At 35.5% G+C, this 21563-nt stretch overlaps 3 protein-coding genes across 4 annotated transcripts; 1 reads left to right on the forward strand and 2 right to left on the reverse strand.

Annotated features, from left to right (window-relative positions):
• Positions 1-125: 125 nt before the first annotated feature.
• Positions 126-18051, forward strand: LOC126752818 (annulin). 2 transcript variants are annotated; one of them, XM_050463805.1, is made up of 4 exons: positions 126-1000; positions 14855-16581; positions 16721-16954; positions 17655-18051. In XM_050463805.1, the coding sequence occupies exons 1-4, from the start codon at positions 844-846 to the stop codon at positions 17874-17876; spliced, it is 2340 nt and encodes a 779-aa protein (XP_050319762.1). In that variant the 5' UTR covers positions 126-843; the 3' UTR covers positions 17877-18051. The 2 variants fall into 2 exon arrangements, with proteins under 2 accessions (XP_050319762.1, XP_050319763.1); XM_050463806.1 differs by lacking the exon at positions 126-1000 and adding an exon at positions 6541-6892.
• Positions 7500-9845, reverse strand: LOC126752819 (odorant receptor 94a-like). The gene is made up of 4 exons (XM_050463808.1): positions 9103-9845; positions 8926-9025; positions 7610-7876; positions 7500-7553 (listed from the first exon to the last, which is right to left on the reverse strand). The coding sequence occupies exons 1-4, from the start codon at positions 9843-9845 to the stop codon at positions 7500-7502; spliced, it is 1164 nt and encodes a 387-aa protein (XP_050319765.1).
• A 165-nt stretch (positions 18052-18216) lies between the features above and the next one.
• LOC126752849 (pancreatic triacylglycerol lipase-like) lies at positions 18217-19736 on the reverse strand (the record flags this gene model as incomplete). The annotated part of the gene is made up of 5 exons (XM_050463845.1): positions 18217-18498; positions 18646-18846; positions 18943-19391; positions 19446-19611; positions 19673-19736. Coding segments are annotated over 5 exons (1101 nt in total), but the record flags the coding sequence as incomplete, so codon positions are not given.
• Positions 19737-21563: the final 1827 nt, after the last annotated feature.

Consider the following 21563-nt stretch of genomic DNA (forward strand, 5'->3'; position numbering starts at 1 on the left):
TGTCTAGTGATTACAGAGAAGTGCTCAGAAACTGTTTTTTTTTTTTTTTTTAATTCAAAGTTTTAAACTAAAAAAATTTGATTATGCGTGAAAAGCTCAACAGAATACTAACTATTTTTTTTTTGCAAATTTTAGCGAAGTTAAAATTTTCAGAAATCCATAATAGCTACTAAGTTTCAATTCAAATTTAAACCGACATTTTTGATAATAATATTACTAAGTGCCAATTAAAATTTAAACCAAAGTTTTTATTTCGTTGAGTTTAACTTTTTTTTGCTTGCATCGAAAGTAATAAAATGATAAGTGAGCTGTAACACATAAATTCAGTGAATACAATCAGTGGCACTGCATTCCTTCCCGGTAGACTAATTGTTGGCAATGTTTAGTGTCAATTAATGTCCACCTCGCGCGCATAGTAAATATTTAAATCATTGAAATTGCGTCATTTTTTATTTTGAAACTCAAACAATAACAGCGCACAAGTACATACTGGCAGTTAAATTAAGTATGTAGAACAATTTGTTAAATTGACTTGTTAACAACCAAAATTTATTCGTTTGTTTTGTTAAATATCAATACTCGTATTTGTGTATCTGATTATACCGCAAGTGGTCATTAAAAGTGAAAACTGGTTTGTCCGCATATTTTTGTACATGTGCCTAGCTGCCGTCAAATAACTTACGCCAAAACAACAGCTGATGTGCAATAATATTTGATTTGTTTATTTAACAGTTTGTTGTGATAAAGAAATAAAAAGTATTTTTTTCTAAAAATGCAAATTTTTTAAGAAGTGCTTTCATAAAAGTGTAAAAAATTAGTGCTTGACAAAAAAAAAATATTAATATGGGCAATAAATTATCGAGTTGTGCCTTTTGTGAACATTTTCAACATGGCAGCTGGAGTCCCGCGCAACGCATCAAAGAACCGGCGGCGTCAGTGCGTATGATGAACGTGAATGTCAATGCAGGTGTCATCTCAAAATTGACATACGAAAAAACCGGTAAGTGGAATTTCACTTTATAGTAATATTGCTTATATTTAATATATTGTTTATTTAGTTTATTTTTAAAATTAGTCTTATATGGCGAATATCGATAATTTTTGTAACAAAACAATGTAATAGTAAGATGAAATGAAGTGGAAAAGGAATAGAATTTCAAAGAGAGGAGAAATTACGGGCGACCTTGGGTTGTAAAATGAAAGCTCTCACCCCTTTCTGAGTTGAGTTTTGTTTGGGTAAAAGTAGTTTATCTCAATTTTGGGAAAAATTATAACTTTTGTGTTAGCATTTTTTTCACATACATAACCTCAAAATGTGAAAAATTCAAATAATCATGTTTTGGTTCTTTTATTTTTACCTTTTACAAAAAAAATATTTTTTACGAAATTTCGGGGTAAACTAACCTTTAATACCAAACACACTAACTTTTTTGATTTAAAATATTTATCTTCTTATCTAATTTTAACTTAATATCGGAAAAGGATCCTAATTTTCAATCGAAAATTCTCAGGTCAAAATATAAGTTTTTTTGTTTTTAACGTCGCTTAGCGTTTTTTTTTTTCTAGATATCACTCTTTTTGGATGATTTTAAAAACATATACTTTACTTTCTGATGAATATACAAAAAACGTATATGATTGGTTTTGAGCATCTTATTTAACATAGTAGTTACATATGGGGTATTCCATACCAAATCAAAACTTTTGAACAAGAAATTTTGCTGAAACTTATCCATCCTTTCGTACCCTTTGAAAAACATTTTAGAGAATTTTTTCTCCAACTTTAAAAAAAGTCATGAATTTTTCAGAAAAAGGTTTTTTTATTTTCAAATAGCCATAACTTTTGTAGAAATTGACTTTTGGGGACCTTTTTTTCTTTAAAATTTTTGTTTTTGAATGAACTTTTCGAAAAAATACACGAAAAAAATTTAACACGATCAATTCTTCTTCTTCTTAATTGGCGTAGACACCGCTTACGCGTGTCGTTTCTTCTTTTCGCTACGTGGCGCATATTGGATATTCCAAGCGTAGCCAGGTCCTTCTCCACCTGGTCCTTCCAACGGAGTGGAGGTCTTCCTCTTCCTCTGCTTCCCCCGGCGGGTACAGCGTCGAATACTTTCAGAGCTGGAGTGTTTTCGTCCATTCGGACAACATGACCTAGCCAGCGTAGCCCCTGTCTTTTAATTCGCTGAACTATGTCGATGTCGTCGTATATCTCGTACAGCTCATCGTTCCATCGAATGCAGTATTCAACGCGCAAAGGACCATAAATCTTTCGCAGAACTTTTCTCTCGAAAACTCGCAACGTCGACTCATCAGTTGTTGACATCGTCCAAGCCTCTGCACCATATAGCAGGACGGGAATTATGAGTGACTTATGAGTTTGGTTTTTGTTTGTCGAGAGAGGACTTTGCTTCTCAATTGCCTACTCAGTCCGAAGTAGCACCTGTTGGCAAGAGTTATCCTGCGTTGGATTGATCAATTATGTATATAAAATAATCGTTTTTTTTAAGTAAAATCGTCATTTTTTGGATAAGTTTCAACAAAATCTAAAGGGGTCGGGCTCAAAAGTGGTCGATTTGGTATGGAATACCCCATATAATCCTATTTGAAATGTTTCTGCCGCTTCTGCTTGATTTTTTTTATGGTAGACGCCTCCGTTTGGGCTAGCTACGTAAAATTTGAAACCAGAAAGATATTTTTTTTGTTTCCTTTGCTTTCAATTAATAAAAATATGGTTTGCCTTGCCCAGATTTCATTTTTTGTTGTTAGTATGATCAGACGCTTTTATGTCTCTTTCCTTAGAGATCAGTTGTTGCTAACTTACAATTATAAAATTACATACATGTGTAAATATGTCAAAAAGCAAACTGAACGTTACAAGCACCCCATAAACTATTGCCATATAAATCAGATCAACTTATACTCCCCCACAAAAACACATGATTTCATATGAAAATTACAATTCTGCATAATATAATTATGAATTACTGACGCCGACGGTCGTAAATGAGTTTAAGCAAATTTCTGCCTTCAGATCGAAATTTATGGTTCCAGGTTTTGTTTTTTGCACCCCCGGGGCACTGCATTTGAAATGCAACATGAAAGGTGACAATTGCTTGACACGTTTGATTGAAACCTTTCACGGTTATTTGCACTCCATTATTATTATTATTATAAATGCCTATAACAATTTCATTGCTTCAGGCTATAAATTTAAATTCAACACACGCCGCTCACCGCTAATATGTATCAATGGCTGCTTGTATGTATACATGTACTTTTTTGTTTTTATTTCTATAGTTTAACTATTGACTCAGCTTAAAAGTTTTGGCACGTCAAATTTGTCATTGCTGTCAGTAAAGCAAAATTTATGCGGATACAAGAGATTTACTCATATGAGTAGTTACATATGTATGTGCATTTGATACTTGTGCGCTGTGGAATATCCCGCGGCGAATCGTGTGCACCTATGAAATGTATTTCATATGTTACTAATTGTTTACTCATCAGCAATTCGTTGAAGAAGGCAAATCAAAGAAAAAATATTTAATTATAAAATAATTCCAACAGCTGTGGCTGGAATGGCGGCGGCCTTAATAAAGGAGGTGTCAGAAAATTGAAATCTACATTTTTAGAATAGCCAAGTGTAGCACAGGCAACTTTTAATTTAAAATATAATATAATATAAAATCCTATACATGAAGATCTTAACCACTATGCGTGTAAAAAATTATGAAATAATTTGTAAACATTAGCGGGTCACCCAAAAATTTCAAAAAAAAAAACAAGCGAAAAAATGATTTATACATACATTTTCAAATATGCCACTTGCCATATTATTATTAAAATTAAATTACAATATATTAAAAATGTATGAGCACGAAAATGCAAATTGAATAATTTTAATATTTTGTTTACTTTCAAGAATTTATCACGCGCGCCGTTTGGTTACTACAAGGTAAATTCTTTTTGTTGCATTTGAAATAAGCAATTCCCGCGTTTACTAAAAGTCATACAACTATTTCTGTATAATGTATGCATACACATATGCATGTATGTATATTTACATGGTGCATTGCAAAATGCAACGATTTGTTTCGGTGCGGAAGTATGCATATCTTATGGTCATACATATAAAAATAAATAAATTTTCATAATTCTCAAAATTTTTTTTTAATCAGAAGATCCAAAGAGTTTATAACACATTTTTAACAAAAGGATTAAAGTTTTTAAATTGACGTAATGTAAAAACAAAATTGTAGCAACAATTATGATATAACTGATTGAAGGGATTATATCCACTTGCTAGTTAGAAAAAAAAACAATTTTTATTTGAATTTTTTTTACATAGTACATATTGCAAAATCTTGTATTCTCTCCGATCTCTAGGAGAACTTCCGGCAAAATGTGCTTTTCTGCTTAAAATTATCTCAAATCACAAACCAAAAGTCTGCTAATATTATAGAAGAATACCAGTAATGATGGAAGGACTAGTAAAAATATTGAATGCCGACTTCCTAAAACAAAAATATAGATTTTTGTGAAAAAACTTACAATTCAGAGTTGCTTAAAAATCGAAATTATTATCAAAACCCTTATTCTTTCGAACATTACCTGACAAATACAGGGTTTGTACGCACTGACTGGATTCGGTACAGGGCGTTCCTAGCTAACGAACGATCGGCTGGTCAATTGTCTCCTAGCACCTGGAGAGTCAGGACAAACATTTTCGCGCGACGTATTTCTGCGAGTGGTGAAAGCCGAAAATATAGCGAGAGCAGAGGTACGGGATTAAATTCTGTGTGAAACTCAGTAAATCTGCGAAAGAGACGTTTGATATGATCAAGCCGGCTTACCCAGATGGCTTTAGCAAGAAATGGTGTGTTTCGGTGACACCAGGTTTTCTTGAAGTGCCGAGAAGAGGTCGCTGATGAAGACTATGCTGAGAGATCTACGACTTCGACTCATTGTCTTTTTTTACATCAAAGGCATCGTCCACCATGAATTTGTTTCTCCTGGACAAACCGTCAACGCCAAGTTTTACGGAGAAGTCCTCAAGAGACTCAAATGAAGGGTCAATCGTGACCGACAAGACATCACAGCCAATTGGAAGTTGCACCACGACAACGCCCTGGCTCATGCCGCCTTTCTTTTGAACAGCTACCTAACCAACACTTTCGCAGCCGCCCTACAACCTAGATGTGGCCCTCCCGGACTTTCTTTTTTGCTTCACTGTCTGAAAAGGCCGATGAAAGGCAAGCATTTTGAGACGACAGAGGGGATCGAAGCAGCATGCACCTCGGCTAGCAAGACTATTCCGGAGAATGCCTTCCGTGAGGCATTCAATGCCTGGAAATCGCGCTGGCAGCGCTGCATCAACGCAGAAGGAGTATATTTTGAAAGTTTTTAAAGAATTGTAAAGATTGGTTCAAAATTTTTTTTTAATCGACTCAATCCTAATACTTTCCGGACAAACCTTGTATTATACTTTGTAGCAACGTATTGCAAGTGAATTCGTTTATTAGCTAACTATTTGATTTTTTTGAGGAGTACATGATGATAATGACCTATGCTGATAATGTATACTTTTACTATTCAAATGGCTTCGTTTTAAGAATAAATATAAGGCCAACAAAGATAATATTATCAGTTGCCAAAATTTTAGTTGTATAGTGAAAATCATATGAAAATGAGCACATTTTTATATGCTGTTTCTAATAAGAAAATAATACCAAATACTTAAATTTGGTTTTTCCATTAACTAAAAAAAATGTTATTTTTTATTTCAAGTGACAGACATCCCATTTATATTATATTACGTAAGGCTCTATGGCTAAGTCAAAAAATAGAAGAAACAAATGAAATTAATCATTCTTCGCTCTTAGTTTTTTTACACCAACGCCACCCACTTCTATTCCTACAATAACACGAAAATGTTGTACAAAGTACACAGACAAAACCGCAAAATAATTACGCATACGAGTACGAACGAATGAATGAATTCTGTTTCGGAAATCACTTTTACTCTCATTCAATGCACTTAACCCAAATCCAAAAAGCAAAGATCATAAAGCCGTTGAGACACTTTTCAAGCATAATTCCCATTACTAAGAGCAGTTGATGATGTCATAACGGGCATTACAGGTCTTAAGAGTAATCTTTAAGCATATCATTTTATATACATACATACATACAGACAACTGTAACTCTTTACTATCTTCTAAATATATATATGTGTGTGTGTGTGAGTTGCCGTGAAACACGTTTGTTCTGCGTCCAAGCAAATATTTAGTACCAACAAGGTTCTGCCTGTTAAAAACCGTATGAACATATAAATTTTTAAAGACATTTCATAACACTATATGTATGTATGTATGTGTGGGTACAGCATAATTCTTGATTCATGTGGGAGCGTCTGCTTCAATCTGTGCTGCACGCTGAACGCAAAAACGTTGATGACGCTGTTGCTGCTTTGATGATCAATGAGTACTTAGTAGCGTTAGCGCCATGACGCTGAACGAGTACGTTTCGCACAAAATTGTTGTTTAGTTTATCAATGCTTGCCAACGGGCTAACAAGTCGACTTTGAAGCTCGAGACGATCGTCAAATATTTGTATTTAAGTGATATATACAAGCGGAATTTCGCGTTCCGATAGCATTTTATTTGCAAGCAATAAATAACACGAATGCTTAAAATTCTTAAACTGTGATTGTGAAAAAGTGTCGAATTTAAAATTGAAAAATATAAACAAATTGTGATACATTTATTCTCTAAATAGTCAAAAATGAGCAATTGGTATGCGAATATTGTGCCCGGCTGGGTAAATCGCTGGATAAGTCCACCGCGTCCAGTAAATCCCTATCGCGCCATACGTCCGGCAAATGAAAGTAATTAAAACATTTTTTTCATTTTTAAGAAAATTCGTATAAATACATATAACTCTGTGTACTTGATTTTATTTCGTGCACTTTCTTTGATCGTCCACCAATAATTTTTCAATACTACATAGTACTAAATAGCTGATGACTTCATACCATCACTTGGTTGCTTTCATTGATTTACCAGATTTACTTGTTTTTTTTTTTAAGTTTTTGTTGTCATTTTTTTGTCATATCTCGTGTGTCTTTTCTATGTTTTTTTTTTAATTTTTGGGTATATGTTCTCTATTTTTTAGTAAACAGCTAATGCTTCCGCACTATCTACTCAATGCTCTCAAGTGGTGTGCGTGTGTTTTTTTAAATAAACTCTCTTTACCTCTTTTAAGCTAATTAAATGTGTGGTAGTGTTTGTTTTGAAACGCCATAAGTAAGGCTTTCATGTGGTAATCATTTATATGTATGTGGATTTGTTTAACAACAATATTTTCATTTCCTGCTGATCAAAAAATTTTGTTTCTGAAATTTATTTTGTTAAGTTGAAACTAACCTCAGGCTCAAAAATCGCTATTCAAATCCTTTCTTCAAGCGTTTGCAATCAATTTATTTCCCGCACATTTTATTTATTCATATTGAGCAGCAGTGCCATTAAGCTATACGTATTATTCATTGTCTACAAAATAGAAAAACTTTTTTTTTTTGAATTTCATTAATTTAATCTTGTATTACCTTCACAAAAACCGGCAGTCCAATTTCGAAAAAGTTCCCTGCTCGCACTTTGACCGGCACCTGCAACATTTCCATATAAATTATCAAATATTTGCGCATTTTTGGTGAACACTGTATCCAATCGGCATTATAAATGGCATTGTTCAGCGCACCAGAACGCAATATGATTTCGTTACCACAATAGCAGGGTACGAAAATTTGTAAGATCATAACAATCACAGCCAAAATTAATGTACAAAATTGTGAGGGGTTCTCGGAAATGCTGACCTGTTGTAGGGAATCAAATCATAAAATGTTTATCAATTTATAATCTAAGAACAGATCTTAAGATATTTGCGAAAATGAGATCTGAACAAATTTGACCCGGATTGACAAAAAAAACATTTTCACGTAGTATTTTAATACAATAATGTACATAGTATTACCACCTTTAGAACAGGCTATTTTTGAGCCAAAAGAAGCAAGCCAAAGTTTAAACCCATTTACCATACACTTGATTTTTTTTTCGGTTTGGTAACTGGTCACAAGAAAGGCCGTGTGAGCGGAGGCGTTGTCGTGGTGCAACTTCCAATCTGCTGCGATGTCTTGTCGGACCCGATTGACCCTTCGTTTGAGTCTCTTGAGGACTTCCACGTAAAACTTGGCTTTAACGGTTTGTACAGGAGGAACAAATTCATGGTGGACGATGCCTTTGATGTCAAAAAAGACAATGAGCATCGTTTTCACTTTGGTCCTTCTTCCCTTTTTTGGCGAGGAGACGCCGGCGTGTGCCACTCGGAAAATTGCCTCTTTGTCTCGGGATCATACTCATAGATCCATAACTTATCACCTGTGATTACGTTATTCAAAAATTGAGGGTCATTTTCATACATGTTCAAATTTTCTTGGCACACTTCCTTTCGCCGCAAATTCTGGACAGAATTGAATCGCGTACGTCTGCTCTAACGAACGCTACATTTTCGGCTTGCACCACTCCCAGAAACACGTCGCGCGAAAATGTTTGTCCTGATTCTCCAGGTGCTCGGAGAAAACTGACCAGCCGCGTGTTCGTTAGCTAGGAACGCTCTCTACCGAATACAGTTGATGCGCGCACGCTCCGAAGCAAAGTCACGGCGGAAGAAAATCGGTCCTATTACTTTCCGGACAAACCTGTACAAATTCCTCGGTATTTAAATTGTTATCGATCTGAAACTTTGCACACGTTGTTTATCCCGGAGAACATGCCCTTGATCGGTTACATTTTCAGATATTGCTTCAGTGCAACCGAAGTTTGTGTTTTTTTCTTGTTTTAAATTAAATTTTATATGATAATTTACCTGCTGCAATCGGTATGCACTAAAACAGAGCACAAATGAGGAGCACATTATTTGTATAAGGAATGGAAATGAAACAAATGTCTCGCAGTCCTCTGAGAGTCTTGAAAACGAAAGAAATTACTTAGAAATTGTAATTAACTGTCGATTTCATAGTAATTTATATATCATCATTCTTACTTCTTCGTAGTTCTATGTAATTTGTCCAAGCTGATAAATTCCTCCAATAATCGCACCTCACTGAATCCGCTTAAGCGACCTGACTGTCCCTTCCACTTTCCCATTTCCTGCAAGCGTCCTTCAATCATTTGATAACACAACGACAAATGCAAAAGCATATAGCATTGGATCATATCGAGTCCACAATTGGAGAAGCATGTGACCGGCATGGCCACCAACTCATAAAAGTATGCATACCAATAGCCGCGCTCATTACGCCACTCGAATGGCGGCGCATAAGGAAATGGTAATTCATATTCCGCCGAGAAAAGCACGCCAACAAATGCGATCGTCACCAGCGTAACGCTCATTGCGAAATACATAAAAGCAATGAAACGATAATATTTATGTACCGTGGACCAAAGTGTACATTCCTCCACTGAACGCAGTCTGTACATCTCATCATTGGCCAGTACGTGGAAGAAGTGCACAAATATTTTCGAATTTATCCAAACATTAGTGACTTTGGCCAACAATGCAAGCTCCGTTAGCGACATGTACATAATGTAGGAGAACTTTTCCAAGTCGGAGGCCTGCACTACGTCCACCCACATCATCACAGTGTACGGAAAGGTCAATGAGAAGTGTAAAATGTAGGAATATGCGGCGTAGTACGTTTGCCATGGAGCATCGGAACGCCAGAGGCCCATGTATTGTAAAACTTTAATGACGCGTCGTGCGCCGTTTATGTTGTCAAACTCCATTTTGTTTTCCTCTATCGGGGTTGGCTGCCTTTGTCTTTTTACTTTTTACTTTCGATTTTGTTTTTGTTTTTGCCTCGGTTATAAGTACTTGTTATTTTATTTTGGGGCAGTTCTTCCGGTATTGCGAGAGTAACTCTCTAACAACCGACTCTGCTGATTGGTTCTTACTTTGTGTGTGTGAAACATCCTTCGCGTGTCCTTTATATTTGATTTGTGGTGAGCCTATCGCACTAAGCACACTTTTAAGATAGTGAGAAGTGGATTTTCTTTGGCCGAAATTAATATTTTACCTAAATTAATGAAACTTACGTGCATTGTAAAATAGTGCAAAGCATTTTTTGGTATGGGCACATATACATAATTATTTAAACAGTCTACTTAAAAAACTTGACTAAAAAGTTTTTCCTTTAATTGACTCCAAAAGACTATTGAAACGCCCTTTTAATCAAATATGTAATTTATAATTGTTAGGTGCCTTGCACAATGCGCAATCAAGTAATCGATTGCAGGTTGCCTCATCTCACAAAGCGAAGAATTTTTATACTCAATCAACATGTTGCTACTGAGTATACTAGTTTTGTACACCTAACAGTTGTTTGTGTCACTTAAAAATAATCGTTGAATAGAATCAATAATTTATTTAGAGTTCCATATTTCTAATTGAATGATTTTCAAACCTCCAGTTGACTTTATACCGCATATATCGGCAAATGTGAAAGTTGTTTTCAAACAAATTATCCGAACTTCGCCCATCCTCACTTGTTAATATTAAAATATTATTTAGAAATCGTTGAGAAAGCTCTTTAACAGTGTTTAGTGGATAGAATCCTTTCATGTAATTATGTTTGAAAGATTTTGAATAGCAAATTGAAAAAATTTGTAAGGCAGGCTTAATGAAAATAAAAGTTAGCCTCGAGCTCTCGGATAACTCTTAACTTTGACAATTTATGAAGAAAAATCCAGCTTTACCCTTTCAGACCTTTAATAATGCATGTATTTGGGGGAAAAAAAATTATATTGACATTTTCAATGCAAAATGGCCGCTACTAAGCTATTCTACAAAATCATCTCTTTGAAGAGGGTCACTCCGTGTGACGGTGGTTCTAGGAACTCTCGCTAGCTGAAACCGAATTAAAAACGATAATGTATTCTGTGAGTGTTGAGAGTTTTTAACTTGATATACATTTTTCATAAAATGTTCAACTTTTGTCGAAACATTTTTCTGCACATTTCTTTTGCATAAAGTTGCAATAAAAAAATTGTAATGTTACTATGAAGCAGCATTTCAAATATTCTATCAATTAAATAGGGTTTATAGAATCCTTCAAAATATCAAATTATCATAATGGATATTAAAACAAAATCTTTGTTTGGCGTAACCCTTTGAATATTAACATTAACATTAAATTATTTTTAAAACCCTTACAAGATCGTTGTAGAGATCATATGCATTAACATTAACATTAAATTATTTTTAAAACCCTTACAAGATCGTTGTAGAGATCATATGTTCCATTTCCGTAACTCAAATATGTGCGATTGATTTGATTTTTCTGGATGCAAAAGCCAAATATTTGGTTCTTGGAAAATTCAATATCTTTTGGCATCAAAAAAGACTTTGAAGGTCTTAAACAGAAATATTTAAACTCGTATGCTTGTCCCACAGTGCGTATGAGCGATTTTCGCTTGTCTACAATTAACAAGAAAACAATAAAGTAATTTATATTTTCAGCAACTAAAAGTTGGTTTTCTTAATAGATTCAAATAACTATCGTGTTCATTGCTGGACATGTCAAGGCACTTTATGGTATAGACACCAAATTTATTAATTGAACCGATGCAGCAATGAACTTTAATTGAAACTGACAACATTTTCACCTTCTTTCATTGATATACATAGTTGTTTGGCCTCCAAAAAATTTACATACGTACAGGGTTTTCCAATAAGAATGATATGATTTTTTTTTTTCCAAAAAAACACACACTAATTGTTAAAGAAACTCAAATGTTTTTATTTAGTGTGAAGTACAATTGATATAAATAATTAAGTTATGAATATAATATCATTCAAATGGCCGAAAAACCACACCAAACTCTAAATTCGGCAATTCGAATGCAATGGTTATTCATGAATAATTTGTGGATATTCTTCGCAGCAGAATCGGCAGCTTTGTTTATTTACCGCTTCATTCTGTTGAAAGTGAGCCTCATCGGAGATGCAAGCCCAAATTCTTTCTCAAAATCCGCCAGGATGGGAATTGAGACAATCTGAATTCTTGAGAACGGCTCGGAATCCACAAATTTTGGTCTTCAGCAACACTTTCTCTATTGGAAAACCGGGTACATATGTTTATGAAATTATAAACATATGACAAATAAACCTAATTTTTGGTTAACAAGCAATATAGATGCAGTTATCAAGAGACAGAGTAGTCGGTGGTGCCGAATAAATTTTATTCTACTTATTTAAAAAAAATATGAACCACAAATTTACCAAACTTTTGTAATTAAAAATGTTTCATAATTGCTTTTTTGAAAAACTATTCTAGAATACAGTTGTATTTGAATCTTTTTGCCGTGTTTTAGAAACTAGTTTTCAAAGCTTTATTACTTAATCACAATTGTGCACATGCATTTAAGCCGATGCCCATTATATAATACATATGTATACATATATGTATGTATGTATGTGAGTTTGTGTACAACAAATTTGCATGCGTTTCTGGGCAGGGGCGCCTACGTTTGCCACACTTTAAGTAATTGATTTATGAGATCATCAGTTTGGCACAAAATAAACTAAATGAGTGTTTACTTACATGCATTACACATAGCCACATAAATATACTATATACATACATATGCATATATATGTATGCATAAAAATTTAGAATATTCATAGCTGTTTTGTATACTTTTCAATCCCCATAAATATGTATAATTACCAAAATACAATACTCGTACTATTTATTTTATTGTTGTTTTAGCAAATACAGATTATTATTGTACATATGTATGTACATATACAGAAAATATTTAACACTTATTTTGGATATAAAATACAGTAGAACATGCAAAAAAAGAGAGAATACTTTTTATCCAAAAATATACATATCCCAACATCAGGTCTTGAATATAATTAACAATTATTGGTCAATTATAGAAATTTTAACTTGTTTGAAATAATAAGACTCAAAACAAAACAAATATTTGCAAATCATGGAATTAATAAAAACTTGAATTACAAGCAATACGTTCTTTGCTTAATAATCTGATGAGTAGCGGATTAATTTACATATTATTCAAGTTAACTGTTAGAAAGGCCGAATTGAATATTTTTTTCGACCAAAGTCATGAAAATTGATTCTAAGCTGTTTTCGACTCACGTGGCAAGTTAATATACCAGGACACGACTCTACTAGGGTGAGCGTCCAGCGTAATTTTAATAAAATTTTGTTAAAGTAGACATGGCTTCGGCGTCTGATAAGTTTTATATACGTAACTCATTAACTAATAAAGCTTACACAGCAAAAATAAAAAAATAGCAATGAATTTTAGGATTTTTTCCTTTATATTAGCAATTATTTTATAACTCAGTAGAGTTGGAAAATGGGCAAAAGAAACCCCGCCGAATTTTCATACTACAACGCTCTTTAATTCGATCAGTTTTCAATTATCAAAAAGATTTTCCAAAAACTTTCGAAATCGCTCCACACTTTCTTCTAGCTTAACAGGTCAGTTGAAAGGTCTCCGGCCTACCGTAGAAAAACTAATTTTTTTGGCAAAATGCATTTTTGTTTTTGATTCAACATTGACCTCTTCAACGGTGATACACTGATTATAGCGACCTTCCAACTTTTTGATACATTTTTGTAGTGCAATTTGTCCTTTGCTTCAAAAAAAGGACTCAGTTTCGGCGGTCACCTTTTGATTCGACGGAAAACTCTTCCCAGCGGCATTCTTTTGAGAATCTGAGGACAGGAAATAGTCGCTGGGGGCCAGATCTAGAGAATACGGTGGATGCGGAACCAATTCGAAGCCCAATTCATGCATTTTTTTTATCGTTTTCATAGACTTGTCACATCGTGCATTGGCTTAGTGAAACAGCAAAATATATACGCCATAACCTTATTAGCCGATTGTTACGTTTTCCATGCTTTGTAACGGGTTCATCGTATCCGGTCCACTCGGATGACTGTCGATTGGGCATTGGAGTGAAATTATGGAGCCATGTTTCTTCCATTGACAAATACCGATAGGGTTTATTACGCTTGAACATCTCCAAAACTACTCAGAATCAATGAACTCGTCGTTGTTTTGGTCGCGTGGCACCCTCTTTGCACAGAGCTTTCTCACGCTCACGTATTCGTGAATGATATGATATACACATTCAGTTCATATCTTTAGAATGCCTTCTATCTAAAACAACTTCACTTTACGGTCATCCCAAATACAAAATACTTTTTTGGTGTTTTCGTCGATAACTTCTTTTGGGCTTCCTCCAAAACTCTAAACATAGCATACCAATTCTTGTTGGTTGATTTTCCTGAGGCAGTGTTCGGAAACCACCAAATTTGTATTCGTATTTTCTCTTCAAAAAGCAATATTTTATAAATCCTTTTTATCACTTTTTTCACAAAAGCAAAAATCGCATCACTCAAAATGATATACTTCACAAAATAATAACCCGGCAGCTGTCAAATTTCTATACTCGCCTTTTGAAAGTTAGGGTTTACTAAAAATTATATGGATTTAATTCTAGTAGCCATCCATGTGTCAAGTCGCGGACTTTCCATTCTGTATTGAGATTTCCATAGCTGATTTTTGACCCCAGCCACTTGTTTGTTTTTGTAGATTTAAATAGTTTTATTTGTGAGTACTTAAATAACTTTAACTCAATATTTTATTGTCTTTATTTGCTGGATCAGACTAAAAATGTAATATATAGCTTACGTAAATCTATTTTCAACTTAATTCCATAATCGTATCTCATGCAAACTATATTTTTGCAGACGCCGCTGAAGCTGATGCCATACTCACCGTTCAGAGTGTCGATCTCTGTCTGGCGGAAAACAATGACGAACACAAAACAGATCACTTTTTCGCCGCCAAAGAGGCGTTAATTGTGCGACGCGGTGATCCATTTCGATTGCGCATACATTTTAATCGCTCATACAATCCCACGCGTGATGCAATCAGTTTTATATTTACCGTAGCTGATGAAAATAAACCAAGTCCCGGACATGGTACATTGGTGGGTCTAGTGCCACGTGATGGCATAGACTACCTGGGCGATCCACTGGAATGGGCGGCTGGCATTGAGTCACATGAGGACAAAGCACTAACGGTGCTTATCAAACCGGCCGTCACATGCCCGGTCACCGAATGGAAATTAGATATTGATACGAAATTACTTAGTGATGGCTCAAAGACCTTTTCCATACCCGTGCCAATTTACATACTCTTCAATCCATGGTGTCCCGATGATCAAGTCTATTTGCCGGATCATGATCAACGCAAGGAATATATTATGCACGATACGACGCTCATTTGGCGTGGCTCCTACAATCGCATGCGACCTTCTGTGTGGAAGTTGGGACAATTCGAGCGACATGTATTGGAATGCTCAATAAAATTGATTGGTACAGTCGGACGCATACCAGCCGCTTATCGTGGTGATCCAGTGCGTGTGGCACGCGCGTTATCGGCCGCTGTCAATTCGGTGGATGACGATGGTGTCATACTTGGAAATTGGAGCGAGGATTTCTCCGGTGGTACTGCGCCGACTAAATGGGTTGGTTCCACCGAAATTTTGCAACAATTTTATAAAACACAAAAACCAGTGAAATTTGGACAGTGTTGGAATTTCTCCGGTGTACTAACAACCATTGCGCGTACGCTGGGTATACCATCACGCATAGTCACATGCTATTCGGCGGCACACGATACGCAGGGTTCGCTAACGGTGGACATATTCATCGATCAAAACAATAAGAAATTGGATGCGGAAACCACTGACTCCATATGGAATTATCACGTTTGGAATGAGGTATGGATGCAACGCCCAGACTTAGGTATTGGCCCCTATGGCGCGTATGGCGGTTGGCAGGCAGTGGATGCCACACCGCAAGAGCCCTCCGACAGTATGTATCGTGTTGGACCGGCATCGGTGGTGGCAGTTAAAAATGGCGAAATCTTGCGACCGTTCGACTGTGGCTTCGTTTATTCGGAAGTGAATGCCGACAAGGTGTATTGGCGTTATAACGGACCTTACCAGCCAATTAAGTTATTGCGCAAGGACACACTGGCGATTGGTCACTTGATCAGCACGAAAGCGGTACTCAAATGGGAACGCGAAGATATCACAGCCACATACAAATATGAAGAGAAGACTGACGAGGAACGCAATATAATGCTGAAGGCATTGAAGCAATCGGGTCACGCATTCAGCCGCTATTACTTAAATGATAGTTTCAACGACGTCGAATTCGATATGTCGCTAAAGGATGACATAAAAATCGGCGAGAGTTTTACAGTTATTGTTAAAATTACTAATAAGTCCAAAGATAACACGCACGTGGCGAGCGGTCAGCTAAACTGCGATGCAGTACTGTACACGGGCACCAATGCGGAAGAAGTGAAATCCATGCCATTCGAGCTCGAATTGAAGCCAGAAATGTCGGAATTTGTGCGCATGGAAGTGCAATTCGATGAATACTTTAAAAAATTGACATCGCAAGTGAGTATAACGTGTCTTAAGTGTCCAGTATTAATTAAAAATATGCAAAACAAATATCAATACTATGTATGTGATTAATACTAGTTTTTGAACTCGAATCCCAGTTATATTTGTAAATACGCATATTTTTTACTTGCAGGCTGCTTTTAATATATCCTGTGCTGCTAAGGTAAAGGGCACAGATTACGAATACTACGCACAGGATGATTTCCGCGTACGTAAGCCGGATATTAAGTTCACATTCCAGGGCAAAATCGTTTCACAGCTGCCCGTCGATGTGATCGTACGCTTAACAAATCCTCTGCCTATACCTCTTAAGAAGGGTATGTTCTATATTGAAGGACCCGGTATTGAGAAAGCGCTGCGGTTCAAGGTACGAAAAATGTATATAATTGCTATGGTCGAGAAGATAAAACTCCTCATTGTTGTGTATTCTTCGCTATCAACTACGAACGCGGTCCGATAAGTACTTAGTGTCACCGCTCAGTTGGGCCACTATCCCAAAAGAACTTTACTATCGCTACTGTCACATTTTTGACATAGTCGGCCGCGTAGTTTTGATTTGACCGTGTGGGGAAGGTGGCTTTATCGTCGGAATTCGGGTTTTTGGAATTAATCAATTATTGGTTTTGGAAGTAAAGTTGGGAAGTGAAATCAAAAAGAGATAACCCAAGGATATCGATCCGTCGAGAAAAAATGATGACAACCGTTTTCTGAGATCCTCAAGGTTTGATCTCTATCAGCTACCAGGAAAAGGGTAAAACGAATACGGAATTATTGGGCTAAAGCAATTCCTCCACCGTCGGCACTTCCAAATTGTTGGAATTAGAATATGAACCGATTTCGTCCCGTGCAGCCCCTTTTTGTTAAAAAAAAACCTATCGCTAAAATGAATATGTCCAGAAAACGTAAATTACAGGCGGATTAAAGAAGTTTGAAACATCGCTGGGTAGAGTTTATTTTTCCAAAATGTTTGTTTCTACTGTAGACTAAGGTGCTTATCGGTCCGCCCCGAAAAAAATCTATATGTACATATATAAATTTGAAATCATATTCCTTTTTTTCAATTTTAGATTGCAGAGATTCCCGTGGGTGGTACAGCTGCTTCCACTTTCAAATATGTTCCGCCATATGCAGGACGTGGCACATTGCTGGCTAAATTCAATTGTAAGGAACTAGACGATGTTGACGGTTACACGCACTACGAAATTGAGCCGAGGCCCGAGGATATTATCAACAACGGTACAAACCGATCGCATAATATTATACGACGCAGAACCGATGTCACAGCGTGAAAAGGAATAACATTTTAGTAGAAAAAAAATCTCAATAAGAAATTAATATATATATGTATGTACATATATACGTAATGCTTATGTACATAATTATATACGTAAGTATATAGAAGGCGATAAGAAGAAAGCGGCAATTTTTTACATTAGGGTTATCAATAAATTATTTGTAACTACATTTTAATGTGCTTTTAATCATCGGGGGAGTGAAGTGGTGCATAATATTCAAGTTTAACTTTTTTAATACAAAAATTACTGTGTTTGAAGCTAATTAGCTTCCATTATTTATTTATTGCATATATATTTTTTTGTATTAATTTATTCAGTTTTATATACTGCATGCATGACCTTAAAAAACTATATAAAAAATATATATTTTTTTTAATTTCTATTTTTTTTACCCCTTAACCTTCCATGCCAAGCGCAAAAGTTGGCTTATCAGCCGTTTTTACTGAATATATACCACGCGCATCTCCTAATACAGGGTCACCCATTAGCATTCGTTGACCAGTACAGTTCATAGCATTAGCATCCACTATGGAATTGCAGGCGGTAGCTAGGAAACCCTTTTTACTATTGATGGACTCTGCAAAATATTCACAGGAGCGACCGTGACTGCAGCCAGCTGAAACAACAAAAATATATATTTTTTAATATATATTTGCTTAACAAATAACCAATGCTATATAAATTAGAAGTAAAAATGGTGAGGGAACTTTTTGTACTGTTGTAAAAATTAACAATCCTTTTTTACAAATTTCTTGAAACTTACTTAAAATCTGCATCGGCTCCTTGCAGCCCGGTTGAAAAGCGCCACCGCCATTCGGATAAAAATCAACCGCACCGATTGGCTGCTTGAAACCCAAAATGCCCGCACAGGTGTGTATGACATCCACAAAGTCGGCATCGGTGGCATCCAGATGATTCTCTGGTCCAGTATTACCCTCAAAAGCGGGACGCGCAGGATCCAAACCTACTAAATATATACATATATATACATATATATGTATATATATGTATGTATTGACTACAGAAATAGAAATATAGTTTGAAATTCGGCATAACTTGCCTGTAATGCGACCGACTCTGTGCCTAGTGTAAGACCCCGCATAGCCCATAATATGCGCCCCCAGGCTATGTCCTATCAAATGGATATCCTTGGGTTCGGCACCTTTATCCTCCACTAGCAAATCAATTAATTTCGCAACAGCTTTGCCCACTTGCACGGTATAACGTGCAGGCTCAAGGTAATAAATATTATCCGCCTGATCGCTCCAATTTATGGCGAATACATTCACATTGCCGCGATCGGCGTACGCATTGCGTATAGCTTGTATGGAGTTACTGCGTGAACTAGATTTCCAGCCATGTACCAGAATCTTGGTATTCATGTCGGCTTTGAATCTGTCGGCTAGCTCCTCCCATGTCTCTCGTTTGTGTCGTTTTTGATTTTGCCGTGTACTAATTGGACTTTCACTCAGCGAAAATACAGTCGTCACGGGTTTATCGGGGTTTGTACTGATGTAACGTAATGCTTAATGCTTTTAAAAATATGTTTGTTAGTACTAATACCTGCCGTAATACTCAAGCTGTATAAAATCAGAAACTTCGCTGCGATCTTTTTCGGCTGGTGGTTCAACTAGGTATGCCACTTCCATTTCTCCGTCGCCATTGGGCATATACATCCAGGTTTTATTGTAGTCCTCATCCCTAAGCTCCACTTCAGCGAAGGCTTTAACTAAATAATGAATTTAAAATTTTTTAATACTAAAAACTTTTATACTCAGTATGGTGCCTACCAAAAATTATTAAGTAGATGAAGCTTATTAGAAATCGTGCCATATTTTTTAAACTAAAGAAAAGTAATTAGAACCACCTAAAGTGGCCTTTAACTGACTCGCATTAGGCGCATACGCCCCTTTATATATTTTTTGTAAAAAGGTAATTTCTGTTGCATTGTTTAAATTTACTTTTTTGAATTATTTTTGATACCAACCATCAATCAAATGTCAACCTAAGTTAGAAGTAATGCTAAGTACAAAGTTGGTTAAAACAAAAGGTGCATTAGGGAAATGCATTTATCGAACGACTCTGTGGGTGGCCAAATGACTGCTGAAGATAATGCACTCTATATATAGTATATAGAGTACACATGCCTCTTACGTATAAAAAAGAGTTTTAATTTTTTGAAATTCTATTTAAGTTTTTCACATAGATGAATCGGATTTTATGTCGCAATTCTCACATGCGATAACCTGAGAGTAGATCAAGCGGCAGGATAGACTCCTACTTATCCAACCCAGATTTCGTAGCAATAATTATTTGTCAATTTAGGGATCAATGCATGAAACAATTTACGCATCACCGTTTTTCCTGTGGTTACTGAACAGAATCAAAGGCCTTTTACTTCGAATTAAGCATCCATGCGTTTTGCTTTCTTTGAAGCATTCAAGGTTAGTAAAAAATGTTTCGCACTAGATGTTAGCATTCGAGGTAATGGGAACTCCGATTGATGGTTGAAGATATATATATTTGTAAATAGATAATTAAATAGAATTAGATGAAAGTCAACACTCAGCCGAACCCGCTCTTTAAGAGAGAGTAGCGTTTTTTTTTAAACCCTTTCGATATTTTTTTTGTCTCTTTTTATACCTGTCTTATGAACGTTTTACATCAGTGTTCAACATTTAAAACGTTTTCCCCACAACGCATGTTTTCAATGTCGGTACCCCTCATAACTTTAAAATTTCGCTTTTCAAATTTGTTAATATATTTAATTTTATAATAACAAATTAACCGAAAGTGCGAAAAATCTAAATTTCGAAAAACATCCTAGCTTTATGTGACCAAAGCGTTTATCTAACGATATAATTTTGATTTCGGATGATCCAACATTGTTAAACTTTTTTCCGAGACGCTCCAGAGTATTTGCTACTACTTGTATTGCTGTATTTTTTAAACATAAAATGTAACCGAATATTCTTCAAATGTCATGCTATAATGTACCATTATTTTTTTTTTAATACAAGTAGATGTTAACTGTTTCATAAAAAATTCTTTAAGTTTGGTAGTTCGAGCTGTAATCCATTTTTTCAGACCTATAGGAAGTGACAATTACTTTACAGCTGCAAGTTGAATTAAATTCTACAACACCGGTTCTTTATTGCCGAAACTAACTCCAATTGCATCCGCCCACGGGAAGTTCTTTCTGTGAAACGGTGTAAAAAAGAGGCGTTTCCTATAGTAAAATGGGGGATACGTTCCATGTCATATGAAAACCGTGTAAGACGAAATAAATTATTATAAATAATAATCTATATTTACTTCGAAAAACAGTGTAAAAAATGTTGAAAACTATAAATTTTCAGATATGCATACAAATTGTATGTTCATATGGCATTTTATTGAGCATTAAACATAAAATCGATATAGGGGATTTCCCAGTTACTGCTATGTATATGTTCATTTCAGCAATAGTGGCAAATGTGGTAAAAACAAACATAATTCCAAGACAGTGATTTTGAAACCGTACTAGATTAAACATTTTTTACAAAAAAATTTTTTTTTCACGGTGTAGCTTCAAATTCGTGTAAAAAGAAACCGTGTAAAACAAAGAGTTGGTTGTTTAGAGGCAAATTTAGCAAGGAATTAGTCCCACTTTTTATTCGCTCACTAAAAAACTTTTTTCAT

This window comes from Bactrocera neohumeralis, chromosome 3 (genome assembly GCF_024586455.1).
Source record: "Bactrocera neohumeralis isolate Rockhampton chromosome 3, APGP_CSIRO_Bneo_wtdbg2-racon-allhic-juicebox.fasta_v2, whole genome shotgun sequence".
Lineage (NCBI taxonomy): Eukaryota > Metazoa > Arthropoda > Insecta > Diptera > Tephritidae > Bactrocera > Bactrocera neohumeralis.

What these genes read in the sequence shown, in the direction of transcription:
- LOC126752818 (XM_050463805.1), top strand. Translation starts at nt 844, where the DNA reads ATGGGCAATAAATTATCGAGTTGTGCCTTTTGTGAACATTTTCAACAT. An exon ending in TTAAAAAATTGACATCGCAA is followed by an intron (nt 16,582 to 16,720) that starts GTGAGTATAACG and finishes TTTTACTTGCAG; the next exon opens with GCTGCTTTTAATATATCCTG. An exon ending in AGAAAGCGCTGCGGTTCAAG is followed by an intron (nt 16,955 to 17,654) that starts GTACGAAAAATG and finishes TTTCAATTTTAG; the next exon opens with ATTGCAGAGATTCCCGTGGG.
- LOC126752819 (XM_050463808.1), bottom strand. Translation starts at nt 9,845, where the DNA reads ATGGAGTTTGACAACATAAACGGCGCACGACGCGTCATTAAAGTTTTA. An exon ending in TTACATAGAACTACGAAGAA is followed by an intron (nt 9,026 to 9,102) that starts GTAAGAATGATG and finishes TTCGTTTTCAAG; the next exon opens with ACTCTCAGAGGACTGCGAGA. An exon ending in GACTGCCGGTTTTTGTGAAG is followed by an intron (nt 7,554 to 7,609) that starts GTAATACAAGAT and finishes TCTATTTTGTAG; the next exon opens with ACAATGAATAATACGTATAG.